Raw genomic sequence first — 15,843 nt, forward strand, 5'->3', positions numbered from 1 at the left:
CTCTAGGTATAGCAACCAAAAATGTCCTCAGACACTGGCATATGTCCCCTGGGAACAAAAATCACCCCCAGAACTATCTGGTAAAGAGTACAACGGTACCTAGCTAGCTCCAGGGTTCCCATTTTCTTCTCTAGAAGAAACCAGCTGCCAAAAATAACGATCTAATTAACTCATTCCCCCTGAAGTGCAAAGGCAAGATAAGAGATTAAGTTTTTATATTCCTATAGGGGATGAGTTCTTGGTATGCCTCATGCCAGATGAACATAAGCCAAGTTGTAGGGTTTAAGGCAAGAATAAGCAGAGAGTAAAAGTGTCACAATTGAGGGCTCCTGAATTCACATCACACCAGTACCTGATTCATCTGCTTCCCAGAGGGAGTAACCCACCCTATGAGTCTAAACCCATGTAGACACTTCAACTATCCAAAGCAATATTCTGTTAAAAATATATTTTGTTGTTGTTTTCCATGGCTTGAAAGCAAATTGGGACCAATGAATAAAATCTAAGTTTTAGATAGAATCTAAGTATTGGATAGAAAACCGTCCTTCACTGATGCAATCACTCATTCACTTATGGGTTCAATCATTCATTTACTATTCATATCTCCAACAAATATTTGAACAAGGTGGGCTCTGTATAGCAATGAGATACAGTGGCAAACAAGATAGATTTGACCTGCCCTCGGGGAGCTTACAGTCTTATCTAGAGGACCGTCAGGTACATAGTAAGTACAATTGCAAATTGAAATAAGGTATACAAAAGAAAAATGGGGGGGTTGAGAGAAAATAACTTTGGCTGTTGGTAATTTGGGAGGAGTACATGAAGAGGGTACAGTAATCAGAGATGACCCCTTTGAAGAAGAGTGTTGGAGCTGAAACTAAAAGAATGAGACTAAAGGGAAAGAGATATAGGAAAGGAGGGAGTCGTATACCGGGGGAATGGAATTTCAAGGCCCCCGAAGAAGGAAAGAATTTGATGAGTTTAGGGAACAGGGAGAATAATTTTGGCTTTCAAGTCCTAAGAGAAATGGACAGTGATGGGGTAGATCTGAGATGGAAACCAGGCAGATCATTGCACTCTGAGTCATCACTGCATGCAAGTTCAAGTATATGCTGAGCAGAACTTGATGGAAGTGTTGATGAAGAGACTAAAGAATATCATAAAAGCTTAAACTGAAATTTCTCCCCAATACTTTGATTCGATCAGACTGTACTGTGATGGAAACACGCTCAGCTCCTAAGTGTGAGGAATAGAAATGGTTCCCATACAGTGTGGTCCTCATAGCAGGCTAGTCACAATGACTGTGCTGGTAGAGAGTCTAAAATGAAGAAGAAAAGTTGAAAAGTCAAGTATCTCAGCCACTTAAGGATCCCAAGGCCAGGAAGCCCTTCCCTGACTGAGAAATTGGACCAATGACATGAAAATTCTTTCCACCTCAGGCTTCTGTGATTCTTCTAAAAAAGTAAAGTCCAGCTTTACTTTTCTTTCTGACAGTGCCAATGCAGCTTTTCTGAGAAAACGGTGGGCTTTCTTTCTTTCTTTCTGTCTTTCCTTCCTTCCTTTTCTTTCCTTTTTTGTTTCTTTCTTTCTTCTTCTTTCTTTCTTCTTAGTGGGAAATGGTCACAGCCATGAACTTAGCAAAGAAAGCAGGTTAAGATTTGTCCATTCTTGGCTAATGCAGTTAGACATTTTTGAGAAATGGCAATGAGAAGTGGTCATTATCCATTATCTGCATGAAATATTTCAGAGAGAGAAGCAGCATTTGCCAAAAAAGAGAAAAGATGTTTGACTTCAAGCCAGGCAAGAAGGAAACAAGATCACCTTCTAGCTCTGTGGGATGGCTGTGCTAATGATGTTATTTCAAGTAAAATTGGAATATATGTCTGAAAAAATACAGATGGTGAAGCAGCTTCATATACTTTCTGAAGGTCGTTTTGGACAATGATTCACCGTCCCTTTTCTTGGCATTAAAAAAAGAAAGAAAGAAAAGGAAAAAACTTCTCCAGTCTTGAAAGGAACTGTATGTGTGTGAGTGTGTTTATATATCTTTATGTGGAATCAATGTCTAGAAAATAAGCATGCATGCCTTGCTGAAAATACTTGCTACCACTTGAAAAATCAACACCTAGAAATCTTAATTTGCTGGGAAGGTCTCCGTTCTATTGTGTAGTTCCTGTGTTCCTGTTTTGTTTCACTTTGTTTTCTCCTCTGTTTCTGATTTGTGACTCTCTGGGCACGAGGATAATGTAAGGATAATGATTTCTAAACTGGAGCTACCAGAAAGCTTATGAAGTGGTCCCCTTCTCACCCTTCTCCATGAATATTTTCTCACTCTGCTTTTTTAAATTGTCACCAAGACACGTCTCAATAATAATATACGCTGGACCGAAATTCCAGGTAGCTGAATATAAAGCATTTTTCTTGGAGACCTTTTGCTTTAAACATTTTTCACCTCTCTCAATGCAAAGCCCGAGGCCTCTAACAAAGGCCTTTTTTCTCAGATGGTGGGTTGCTTTATTTCTTGAGGATTGCAGACATTACCATTATGGGTAATGACCTAATAACTTGCTATTTGATGTTTGTACATCACTTCTATGGAAGTTACCGGCACACATACTGCTGGCTCCTTGTACAAGTCATTTAATATTAAATGACAAATCCCAAACTGGAGGAAGCTCTTTTCTTATGCAAGACACGTAAACAAAGCTGGTTCTTATCTATTGTGAATACCATCTAAAAGCTGTTGGCTTGGAATAAGATTTAGCGATAGCAAAGAATGCAAGATTCAACTGATTTCAGCCATCTGTGGGTCCAGGTTGAAGATCAGATGTACAATGGTTGGAAAGTGCCTAGAACAGGGCTGAGAAGTTGGAAGGCAGCCCTGCTACCTTGGTATTTCACAAACTTTATCACATGCAATACTCTTAAGCATCTTAAAAAGTAGATGCTATTATTATTCCTATTTTATAGATGAGGAAGCTGTGACTTTGAAAGTTTCAGTAATTTTCTCTAGATGACACTAAGCAGTAGCAGATCCAAACCAAGGTCTACCTGATCCCAAGGCTGAGGGACCACCTTAACTACCCTGTTTTAATGGATCATTTCTTGAATCAGCTATTTATTTCTCTCCTGGTTGGTGTTTTCCAGCATAAACTGAGAGCCACCATCTAAGCCATAGGCATTTCATCTCTCAGTCTCTGGAGAGGGTAGGGGGTGAAAACCCTCAAAGGTGTATTCTCTTTTCACATACGTTGGTGAACACAGGAATAGAGAAGCAGATTTTCTCTAAATATCTCTCTACTAATTAACAGTTTTGCAATTTACATCCAAGCTTCTCGAACTTTCTTGAGTACATGAATCCTCTTGGGACCTTGTTAAATGATTGCTATTCTGCAGGCTTTAGGTGGGGCTGAGAGCCTGCATTTCTAACAAGCTCCCAGGTGATGCTGACACTGTTCATCAGCCCTACTTGTATAGTATGGGTGTACAATACACTTTCTCTCCCATTTCCTCTTTTGTCATATTAGGATCTTTTTTTTTTTTTTTTTTTTTGAGATGGAGTTTCACTGTTGTTACCCAGGCTGGAGTGCAATGGCACAATGTAGGCTCACCACAACCTCCGCCTTCTGGGTTCAAGCAATTCTCCTGCCTCAGCCTCCCAAGTAGCTGGGACTACAGGCACGCACCACCATGCCCAGCTAATTTTTGTATTTTTAGTAGAGACGGGGTTTCACCTTGTTGACCAGGATGGTCTCGATCTCTTGACCTCGTGATCCACCCGCCTCGGCCTCCCAAAGTGCTGGCGTAATAGAATCTTTTAGTCAGTCAGGCTTGGGATGGCCATTCCTATTTGAGATTGATAGATGAAGAAATGGGTGAAAGAGCTGATAGGAGCAAGAAGCAGAAAGTGGAGAAACTCACAACATGTGATTAGAAACCGTTTTATAGTCCAAAGAGCTGTAACCCTGGCCAAGAAAACAGCAACAAGTGTGTATTAAGTGTTCAGACAGACCCCACCTGGTTTGCATCCGAGGTACATGTAAAACATTCCAGTTAACCAAATGATCTTCAGGAAATTGGGGGAAAAAAAGAGAGAGAGAGAGAGAGAGAGAGAGAGAGAGAGAGAGAGAGAGAGAGAGCCGGGCACAGTGGCTCAAGCCTGTAATCCCAGCACTTTGCGAGGCTGAGGCAGGTGGATCACGAGGTCAAGAGATCGAGACCATCCTGGTCAACACGGTGAAACCCCGTCTCTACTAAAAATACAAAAAATTAGCTGGGCATGGTGGCATGTGTCTGTAGTCCCAGCTACTCAGGAGGCTGAGGCAGGAGAATTACTTGAACCCAGGAGGCGGAGGTTGTGGTGAGCCGAGATCGTGCCATTGCACTCCAGCCTGGGTAACAAGAGCGAAACCCCGTCTCAAAAAAAAAAAAAGAGAGAGAGAGAGATGATCACCAGAAACTGCAGAATACTGGTGGGCTCAGGATGACCCCCCACCACTGTACCCACACTTCTCCTGCAGTCCTTTAAACAAAGAATTCTATTTGCTTGGTTCTGACATTCAGACGGAGGAGGGAGCAAACTCTTCTCTTTCAATCCATATATGTAAGTAACACTTACGTTACACGTGGCATGCCAGGGATAAAAATCCATGCACTACAAATTTTATTTTCCTTTTTTGAACACTTTTCTGTTTAAAAATGTGCATGAACATAGATAACTTCTCCAGCCAGCAAACACGCTAGGCCCTGGCCTGGGGTACCTGGACTCTCTGTAAATGAATTCCGTGCTCAGGAATGGTGCAGGGATTCCGCAGCTCTCTAGAATTCCTCTGTCCTGAAACAAAAAGCAGAGGGATCCCTCCACATGGCCCTCCAAGAGGCCCTCACTCCCAGCCTGGCTACCATTGAGAATAGCACAGCTTCCTTGAACACCGAATCCTGTATCTCTTTACTCAGCCTGCCAACATGCATACCTATTAGTGCCAATAATAATATAAATATTAACAGACTTTTAGACCACAGTCACCAAGACGCTAGAGACTCATGACAGGGAGCTCTTATTCCGAGTCATCATTTTTTGTACCTACTGGGTACATGCCGAGAAATTCTCGCGATCTCCTCATTTGTGTCTGCCTTGAACACTGTGGCATCTTTCTGTGATTTTAAACAGTCATGTGGAGGTGTAGATTGGCAAAAATGATCCTGTCACCATCGGATATGTTTTTAAATGAGGTCTTGGTTGAATTCTGGTTTAGTTTTTAAAAATGAGCCTTCTTGAGTTTTAAATTGTTCTTATGTTATAATAGTTGCACCTCTACTGCCATTTTTTAAACTGTCAGTGTTTTTACTGTAAACATTACTGTGGATTTTTAAGGTGACTACAGAAACATATGCCTAGCAAAAGTCTGCTATCTAACACCACACCACCCATGAATTATTTTGCACAATTTTATTTAAATCATTCTGACTAGAGATTTGGAAACAATTGAGGAGGTGTATTTTTTAAAATAATTGTTTTCCTTTTTTTGTTGTTTTTTTTGGGACAGCGTCTCACTCTGTCACCCAGACCACAGTATAATGGTGTGATCATAGCTCACTGCAGCCTTGACCTTCTGAGCTCAAGTGATCCTCCCACCTCAGCCACCTGAGTAGCTGGGACCATAGGCATGCACCATTATGCCTGGTACTTTTTAAAAAATTTTTTGTAGAAACAGTCTTGCTATGTTGCACAGGCTGGTCTCCAACTCCTGGGCTCAAGTGATCCTCACCCCTCAGTTTCCCAAAGTACTGGGATTACAGGTGTGAGCCACCATACCCAGCCATTAACCTTTAATATAAAAAGCAATTTCTGTAGGAAGAAAATAAAATGTAAGGATTTATTTATAATTTTTACCCACATACAACTAGGGTAAAACATATGCAGCATATATAATATACTTCCCCATATTTCTCCTTTTATGATGAAGAATTCAGGAGAAGACTACTCTAATATGTACGTCTGCTAATACATGTGTAATGTTGTTTACCATAGACCAGCTAATGGACTGTATCCATGATAAAATTAGTCCGTACTTTCAAAGTTCCCATGTGTGAGTCTTTGTTGAATCAAAGTCTGTTCACATTAAGAGCATAGCTTCTGATGCTTTGTGGTCTTGTTGCTTATTGCAGACTTCATACTTACAAGTGTAAATCCACAGCTCAAAGAAGTTGTGCAGCAAGGAAGCTGGTAGCTGGGTTGTTCTGGAAAGATGACTTATGGGGATGCTCTGGTTTTATTTTACTTTAATTGAGAGAGAGTCTCACTCTGTCACCCAGGCTGGAATACAGTGGCACAATCTCGGCTCAATGCAACCTCCGTCTCCCAGTTCAAGCGATTCTCCTGCCTCAGGCTCCTGAGTAGCTGAAATTACAGGCATGTGCCCACACCTGGCTAATTTTCCTATTTTTTTAGTACAGACTGGGTTTCACCATGTTGGCCAGGCTGGTCTCGAACTCCTGAACTCAGGTGATCCATCCACCTCAGCTTCCCAAAATGCTGGGATTATAAGTGTGAGCCTCCATGCTTGGTCAATGCTCTCATTTTATCATTGAGTGAAGTTGATTAGGATGATTGTAATTCACATCCAATCTACATGAGGTGAGGGTGAGATCTTTACCCACCAGAGGTACCAACTGCACTGCTAAGGAATGCAGCCAGAGTTTGCAGCTGAAATAATCCTTTTTGCTGTATTATCCATTAATTTATTCAAACATTTGTGGACATCACTCCGTGTTAGGATGTGAACTGACCACTGGGGAGGAACATTCTGAGTGCATGGGGATAGATATTGTAACCTTACATTCAGTAGAAGAAGACATTAATCAATAAACAAATGGGCTTATTTCAGAGTCTGGTAAGTGCTCCAGGGATTTCACACTGTAGGGTGATGTGACTGAGAGTTACACAGAGCAGGGGAGACTGCCAGGAAAGGTCTCACTGAAAAGGGCCCATTAGAGCTGAGACTTGATGGAACCTGCTATGTGATGGTGCAGAGGAAGAACTTTCTGATCAGAAAACTGCAATGACAGAGAGCCCCAGTCAGGAGAAGGATTTGGGGAGTCAAGGAGAAACAAGTACGCCATTGTTTCTTTGGCATGGAGAGCAGGCTGTGGGTGCTGAGAGAGGAGCAGGAAGGTTGGCCAAGGACACATCCTGCAGGCTCTTGTAGACCATGCTAAGGGTTGAAATTTTATTGTAAGTGCAACAGAAAGACACTGCAGGAGTTAAAACAGAGGGACATCATTACCTAATCCCTTTTATAAAGAATCTTCTAGCAGTTCCCTGAAGAGCAGACTGTGGGAAACAGGAAGCTCATTGTCCAACCTAGTGGACAACATCGTGGCCCAGGCTAGAGCAGTGGCCATGGAGTGGGAGAGAAATGGTCTCTTGAGTCAGTAGTTCAGTCAAAGAATGGACCAGGTTTGCTCATGTATCAGCTGTTCCAGGAATGAGGACATCTCATGTTGCCAGAGTCAAGCTGGGGAAATGGATGAAACTGGAAATTTAGGTTGGAAAAGAAAATTTTTGCCATATTGAAGTTTGATCTTGGACCCCCAATCAACAAGGAAGCTCTACAGAGACAGTTCTTTCATGCTGTGCTTTGGCATAACTATGATGGTTTTCCTTCATTAAATAAGTATTCCTAAGAATAAATTTGCCACTCATCCACTCATACTATTGTAAGACTTACAAACGATGCAATCTTATAAACAAATCATCAATATAGAGAGAGAGACTGATACTCATTATCTACCCAGATGACCCCTATTCTGGCTACCTTTTCTCTCTTGCCCCAACTGCCAATGGCGAACAAAATCACTTAAGCCAAGTAAACAGTTGTATGATATTGAAATGTGTTTTTAAAAAAAACCTCCTTGGAACCCTCAGCCATTGTTAAAACACACTCACTTTGACAGATGTTTGGCACTTTTTGTATGAGGTTTTTCAATGCCTTACCATTTCCAGTGCATGAGATTTAGTCTGCTTTGCAGAGGAAAACAGACAAAAAGGGTCTCTCAGCACGAGTTACTCTTCTGTAAAGGTTATAGTAAACATGTCAATGCCTAATTAAGCAGAAAATTTTATCTGTATTGTGGGGGAGGCATTTGCTGTCTCTGACTTTTCTTCTGGGGAATCCATTTAGAAGGACAATGTAGATTGTGAGGCTGAGCTGGTCCAGAAAGCTCTGCTTCCAAATGTCAGTGAATAAAAGAATACTTCTTTTCTCCTGGTTTGCAGATCACTATATTGGGTGGGCAGATTGTGCATGCCTGCGTGTGTGTGTCGGTGTGCACACACACACCCACAGGCGCACACAGTAGAGTGCATGTATGTATTTCATCAACATACACAGGAAATAACATAAATTACTTCCCAACTTCTTACTAAGTGTCAGGCAAGGTGTGAGGCACTGAAAATACTGAGATGAATGAAACCCAGAAATACCTTAGCCAATTGTGATGACAGAAAGCCCTTGTCCCCACCAAACCTGCAGATTTATTTGCTTCTTCGTTGCTGTGATGACGTTATCCATAGGTGTGGTCACCACGTGTCTTAGCCCAGAACATCCTGCCTAACACCTGTTGTCCCAGCATGTGTTCCCCTTCATTCTCAAAGCGACCCTATTTGATTGATGAAATCTGTCTGATTCTCTGATGTATTTTACTTGGCTCAGTAACAATTTATTTCATCAGTTGTTATTTCGTTTATTAATTTTGTAACAGAAATTTTCTCTTTGAATGGTGTACCTACTTTTTGCAAACTTACAAGTTAATCCAGGAAAAAGAAAATGGGATGGTGCCATCAGGAATAATTTAATGTGGCCATATAGCCACTTTAAACTACAGTGTTCCTGCAAGTTGTGACCACTTGTTAATGGTTTTTTGACTAGATTGAGTAGTTATTGTTTTTTCAAACCAATTTTTGAGACTAGGGACCAGTAACACCAATTTAATGAAAAATCCACCTGTCAATTTGCTAGAAAAGCAAAACACACCACACCAATAACAGAAAAATAACTAACACAACCATAAAACTCATGGCTAGACTGAATTTATACAGTTCATCTTGTTTTATGGCATTCTGTCCCTAAAATCATGGGCTCTTGTCTGCAGTTTTCCCAGTTTTCCCCTCTGATGTGGTTTTCTATTTAGTGATATTTCAGTGAAATTCCACTGCTTAACCTTTAGCCTTTGGGTCTCCTCAAAGGGTTCTTCTTCATTAGACTGACAATACAAAGAGAGTGGTGTCTCCTGTATTCGGGTATTCTCCCATCAGGCAGACTTGGGTGTATGTCCTGACTCTGCAATACTAGCTGTGTGGCCTTGGATGAATTTCCTTATCTTAAAGCCTCAGTTTCCCCATCGGTGAAATGAAAATAATAGTAGCTACTTCATGTGGCTATTAGACAAAATGAAAGAATGCATTTTCAGGGTTTAGCTCACTTCCTAGGAGACAGTAATTGCTCAATAAATATTCTTTCTCTTCAACAGCAGCAGCAGTGGCAGCCTTTGGAGTTGCTGGCTGTAGCTGCTTTATCCTAGCAAATCCCCTTCTCTTCTAATTCTCTGTTCCTGCCTCACAGGACAAACCTCCAGTGCATGGCCACTCCTTTTCCAAGCTTTGTCCCTTTGTGACTGGAAATAACAGAGCTGCTCTAAGGTTTTGCCAAGTCGTTACCTGCCACAGAGAGGGGAGATAGAAGTTCCTAAAGAAAACAGTGCATTAAGATTGTGCAAGCCTTGCAAATATAAAACTGGATCTCCTTTTCTTTAGGACTTCTTTGGTTGCATTTATCTGCCGGGTTCTGAAAAGGCCAGGTGAAGAAAATGAGCCCATAGGCATAATGTCACATTCCCCATCTCCATTGATGGATATTTGCCCATTAATTCCCTTTGCACCAGCTCGCTCATGTCTTCATTTTCCCCATGCAATTACTGGTCCTAAATCCTTTCAGAGAAGGGAAAGCATGCATCCCCAATAGCATTTTGCATCTACAAATCAAATATATAATTGGCATCTCATGACGGGTACCCACAAATCACAGTGCATTTGAAATTACAGGCACAAGATCGAGAGGGCATTTTCAACCTTGTCTGGAAAGGTCTTCATAAACCTGTTGGAGAATAATAAGATAGTTGCGAAATCTCCCATTCTAACACCATTTGCGATTATTTTAAAATCATTATATTTGCTGAGCTTACATAATTTTTCAACTATCAACAGAAGATTTTATTTGCATACCCCATAATCCTGCTGTGTAATTCTCTACAAATAAAAATGTTATAGTAAAAAGACAGTGGCTATCAAAAATATAATGGCTGTGCATCCAAATTACTTCTGAGCACTCAAAAATGATTTATTTATATGGTTATATGCCAATATATCCAAGTGTCTTGGTAAACTTTACCATCTAGATGTCAAGAGTCAAATCTTTGTCTCCCTATGAGCCAACATTCTTCCGTGTAGAGATCTGACTTTAATAGGCTATGAAATTCAATCCAGATTTCCTAAAAGTGAATTTAGCAACTATCTCATTATAGGAATATTAGAAAGATATTCCTTAAACCTGAAAATTATTAACTTGGGATCCGAGGCATTTATAAAGAATTATGACTCCTGGCAATTAAAAAAAAAAAGCAGTAGATGGCACGAAAGACATCATTTGGCTTTCCTGTGTCCATTGCTCACAGTGCATAAAAGTGTAGATTAAATCACTGTTCAGTTCGGCATGGGAAGCATTTAGTCTCTGTGGGGAAACTGGAATGGAATATGGAGCCTGATATTGTTGTTTCATGTCTTCTTCGTCTCTTGCAGGCTACGCCCAGGAGGAACAGCTGAAAGAAGAGGAGGAAATAGAAGAAGAGGAAGAAGAGGACAGTGGTTCAGTAGCTCAACTGCAGGGTGGCAATGACACAGGGACAGACGAGGAGCTAGAAACCGGCCCGGAGCAGAAAGGCTGCTTCAGCTACCAGAACTCTCCAGGAAGTCATTTGTCCAATCAGGATGCCGAGAACGAGTCTCTGCTGAGCGACGCCAGCGATCAGGTGTCGGACATCAAGAGCGTCTGCGGCCGAGATGCCTCGGACAAGAAAAGCAACACTCACGTCAAGCTTCCAAACGAAACACACAACTGCATGGACAAAATGACTGCGGTCTACGCCAACATCCTGTCTGATTCCTATTGGTCGGGCCTGGGCCTCGGCTTCAAGCTGTCCAATAGTGAGAGGCGGCACTGTGACACCCGGAATGGCAGCAACAAGAGCGATTTTGATTGGCACCAAGACGCTCTGTCCAAAAGCCTGCAGCAGAACTTGCCGGCCAGGTCCATCTCGAAACCCAGCCTGTTTAGCTCAGTGCAGCTGTATCGGCAGAGCAGCAAGATGTGCGGGACTGTGTTCACCGGGGCCAGCCGATTCCGATGCCGGCAGTGCAGCGCTGCCTACGACACCCTTGTGGAGCTGACCGTGCACATGAACGAAACGGGCCACTATCAAGATGACAACCGCAAGAAGGACAAGCTCAGACCTGCGAGCTATTCAAAGCCCCGGAAGAGGGCTTTCCAGGATATGGACAAGGAGGATGCTCAGAAGGTTCTGAAATGTATGTTTTGTGGCGACTCCTTCGATTCCCTCCAAGATTTGAGTGTCCACATGATTAAAACAAAACATTACCAAAAAGTGCCTTTGAAGGAGCCAGTCCCAACCATTTCCTCGAAGATAGTCACCCCTGCGAAGAAGCGCGTTTTCGATGTCAATCGGCCGTGTTCCCCCGATTCAACCACAGGATCTTTTGCAGATTCTTTTTCTTCCCAGAAGAACGCCAACTTGCAGTTGTCCTCCAACAACCGCTATGGCTACCAGAATGGAGCCAGCTACACCTGGCAGTTTGAGGCCTGCAAGTCCCAGATCTTAAAGTGCATGGAGTGTGGGAGCTCCCATGACACCTTGCAGCAGCTCACCACCCACATGATGGTCACAGGTCACTTTCTCAAGGTCACCAGCTCTGCCTCCAAGAAAGGGAAGCAGCTGGTGTTAGACCCGCTGGCTGTGGAGAAAATGCAGTCATTGTCCGAGGCCCCAAACAGTGATTCTCTGGCTCCCAAGCCATCCAGTAACTCAGCAGCAGACTGTACAGCCTCTACCACTGAGTTAAAGAAAGAGAGTAAAAAAGAAAGGCCAGAGGAAACCAGCAAGGATGAGAAAGTCGTGAAAAGCGAGGACTATGAAGATCCTCTACAAAAACCTTTAGACCCTACAATCAAATATCAATATCTAAGGGAGGAGGACTTGGAAGATGGCTCAAAGGGTGGTGGGGACATTTTGAAATCTTTGGAAAATACTGTCACCACAGCCATCAACAAAGCCCAAAATGGGGCCCCCAGCTGGAGTGCCTACCCCAGCATCCACGCAGCCTATCAGCTGTCCGAGGGCACTAAGCCACCTTTGCCTATGGGATCCCAGGTACTGCAGATCCGGCCTAATCTCACCAACAAGCTGAGGCCCATTGCACCAAAGTGGAAAGTGATGCCACTCATTTCTGTGCCCACAAACCTGGCCCCTTACACTCAAGTCAAGAGGGAGTCAGAAGACAAAGATGAAGTCGTGAAGGAGTGTGGGAAAGAAAGTCCCCATGAAGAGGCCTCATCTTTCAGCCACAGGGAGGGCGATTCTTTCCGTAAAAGCGAAACGCCCCCAGAAGCCAGAAAGACTGAGCTGGGTCCCCTGAAGGAGGAGGACAAGCTGATGAAAGAGGGCAGCGAAAAGGAGAAACCCCAGCCGCTGGAGCCCACTTCTGCTCTGAGCAACGGGTGCGCCCTTGCCAACCACACCCCGGCCCTGCCATGTATCAACCCGCTCAGCGCCCTGCAGTCCGTCCTGAACAATCACCTGGGCAAAGCCACAGAGCCCTTACGCTCACCTTCCTGCTCCAGCCCAAGTTCAAGCACAATTTCCATGTTCCACAAGTCGAATCTCAGTGTCATGGACAAACCAGTCTTGAGTCCCGCCTCCTCAAGGCCAGCTAGCGTATCCAGACGCTACCTGTTTGAGAACAACGATCAGCCCATTGACCTGACCAAGTCCAAAAGCAAGAAAGCCGAGTCCTCGCAAGCACAATCCTGTACGTCCCCACCTCAGAAGCACGCTCTGTCTGACATCGCAGACATGGTCAAAGTCCTCCCCAAAGCCACCACCCCAAAGCCCGCTGCTTCCTCCAGGGTCCCTCCCATGAAGCTGGAAATGGATGTTAGGCGCTTTGAGGATGTCTCCAGTGAAGTCTCGACTTTGCATAAAAGAAAAGGCCGGCAGTCCAACTGGAATCCTCAGCATCTTCTGATTTTACAAGCTCAGTTTGCCTCGAGCCTCTTCCAGACATCAGAGGGCAAATACCTGCTGTCCGATCTGGGCCCTCAAGAGCGTATGCAAATCTCGAAGTTTACGGGACTTTCAATGACCACTATCAGTCACTGGCTGGCTAACGTCAAGTACCAGCTTAGGAAAACAGGCGGGACAAAATTTCTAAAAAACATGGACAAAGGCCACCCCATCTTTTATTGCAGTGACTGTGCCTCCCAGTTCAGAACCCCTTCTACCTACATCAGTCACTTAGAATCTCACCTGGGTTTCCAAATGAAGGACATGACCCGCTTGTCAGTGGACCAGCAAAGCAAGGTGGAGCAAGAGATCTCCCGGGTATCGTCGGCTCAGAGGTCTCCGGAAACAATAGCTGGTGAAGAGGACACAGACTCTAAATTCAAGTGTAAGTTGTGCTGTCGGACATTTGTGAGCAAACATGCAGTAAAACTCCACCTAAGCAAAACGCACAGCAAGTCACCTGAACACCATTCACAGTTTGTAACAGACGTGGATGAAGAATAGCTCTGCAGGTATGAGTTTGCTCCGAGGCATTGAGACTAGCCTTGTAAGGAGCTTCTTATAGGGAGATGGGTATGCTTAGAGGCAGCTAGCATCTCCCAGTGCAAGCAGGATAGTAGCTTGCTGGAGTAAGATTTATTTTTATGAAAGACCAGATCGTGAAAAATAAGTCCTAATCCTTCTCTCAAGTCCTCCAGTTTAGAGCTGGGAACTAGAATAAAATGGGTTTAGAGAAATGAAGTTCACAGATGGCTACTGCATTTTCTAGGTTTTCATCATCCATAATCCTGAGTTACCCAAGCAAGCTCCAGTGTCCAACCAAGGCTATCTTTCATTTTAATTACAGATACCAACTTCTGTCACCATTCCATTTCACCACCCCACCTTTTCATAGCAATGCCAGTGACTTATAAAGTAATAAAAAGGTGAGCAATGGAAGAAACATTGGAGCTTTCCTAGAAGTAGTTACTACACAGAGATTTCTTAATCAGCTCATAAATAGCTTAAAGTTGCCTTTATGATTGTTATTTGTAATAACTGGGTTTTTTTGCAGCTTACTGTTAGCAATTACCACCTTCGTTCTCTTCCCCTTGGCTATTGTCTACATTAAGTTTTCGATGAATGAGCATGCGCCCTTAACAGGATGGTAGAAAAATACTCTTCTTTGCAGAACATTGAGATGAAAAGAGAAGAAGCTTATTTTCTTCTCTCACCTTTTAGTTTTCTTGTGAATAGACCAATATTAGAGTCTACCTTTAGCAAAGATGAGGAAATGCATGCCCTTGAGGTTTTATTTCTCATAAAGAAACAAATGGCTTTCTGCACACTTATTGTCCATGTGCATGGAGTCCCACACCTTCAGGATAATTCACATCATGTATCATAGAAGTTTTATGCCTTATATTGTCACCCATTCCAAAGTATTTGTGTCATTTTTAGGAAACAGGGCAGAGGTCAAATGCCTTAGCCGATTAGTCTCACCGGCCACTTTCAAATGTTGAGTATAAGCAAGGTTGGGTCTTAACAGATCTCTTTCATTTGCCTTTTTGTGTTTTCTCTGCTTCTTTTTCTCTCCCTTCCAGCATGATGCTTCCACACACTAAGGGCCCTCCTATGTGTTCAGGTGGTCCTCCGCCTTGGGCCATCCCAAGATGGGAACCCAACCTGAACTAAACCTTCTGTGCTGACCAGTCCAGTTTATGTCATGCTAAGTTACAGATTTGCTCTTAATTCATTAGCTCTTAATTAATTCACAACAAAATATGAAAACCTAATAACATATAATCGCTCATCACCTCCTATTGTCAGAGCATTGGTTTATAAAGACTTTCAGAACAAGCTAGAGAGGTAGGACACTAGGAGAGGTCCAGGTAGAGAGGGATGTTTACATGGCATGGCTTTGGGCTCGCCTCAGATCAGACAGAGAGATTTACTGAGTGTGAAGATGGCCAAGATGAAATAAAAAGTTAAAATATCTGGCCTGGGACTTTCCCCTGAGTGAGGAGATCTACGCTTCTGTTGGAGAGGAGTCATCCTTTAATTCTAATTGCTATCTGGCCCCAAATGAAGACCATCTTTTTGGTTTACATGTTTTTATCATGATGATTAAATGTGTTATTGGCAGATTCTTCTCTTTTTCTCCAAGCATGATTTGTTCAGCTCACAGTAAGAAAAGCCAAAAAGCATCCATTGAAATCATACCTGAGCTTGGGACTCGACAACATCCTATTTATTTGTTATATAACATTTTAAATCTTATATAACTTGCCATTATGTTTTCCTGATTCTTTTTTTAAAAACAAAAGTGGGTATACACAGAATACCTAGAGAGAAGAAAGATTTCAAATCCAACAGTGGTGGGTTGAAACCATGGTGAAGAAGACAAATAAGTAATATTTATTTGTGGTATAATAAAGACCACTTTTCCAC

The 15,843-nt window shown here is 42.8% G+C and overlaps 1 protein-coding gene across 6 annotated transcripts in view; it reads left to right on the forward strand.

Annotated features, from left to right (window-relative positions):
- Positions 1-15,843, forward strand: part of TSHZ2 (teashirt zinc finger homeobox 2) — a 512,491-nt gene that overhangs the window by 274,197 nt on the left and 222,451 nt on the right. For 4 of the 6 annotated variants that reach the window (XM_078372002.1, XM_054255470.2, XM_054255471.2 and 1 more), the window contains exon 2: positions 10,856-13,925. In XM_078372002.1, coding sequence (XP_078228128.1) covers positions 10,856-13,917 — 3,062 coding nt within the window. In that variant the 3' untranslated portion in view covers positions 13,918-13,925. The remainder of the gene's footprint in view (positions 1-10,855; positions 13,926-15,843) is intronic. The other 2 variants (XM_017972118.5, XM_054255473.2) reach the window with 1 other exon arrangement.

The sequence above is a fragment of the Callithrix jacchus genome, chromosome 5 (assembly GCF_049354715.1).
Source record: "Callithrix jacchus isolate 240 chromosome 5, calJac240_pri, whole genome shotgun sequence".
In the NCBI taxonomy this organism is placed as follows: Eukaryota; Metazoa; Chordata; class Mammalia; order Primates; family Cebidae; genus Callithrix; species Callithrix jacchus.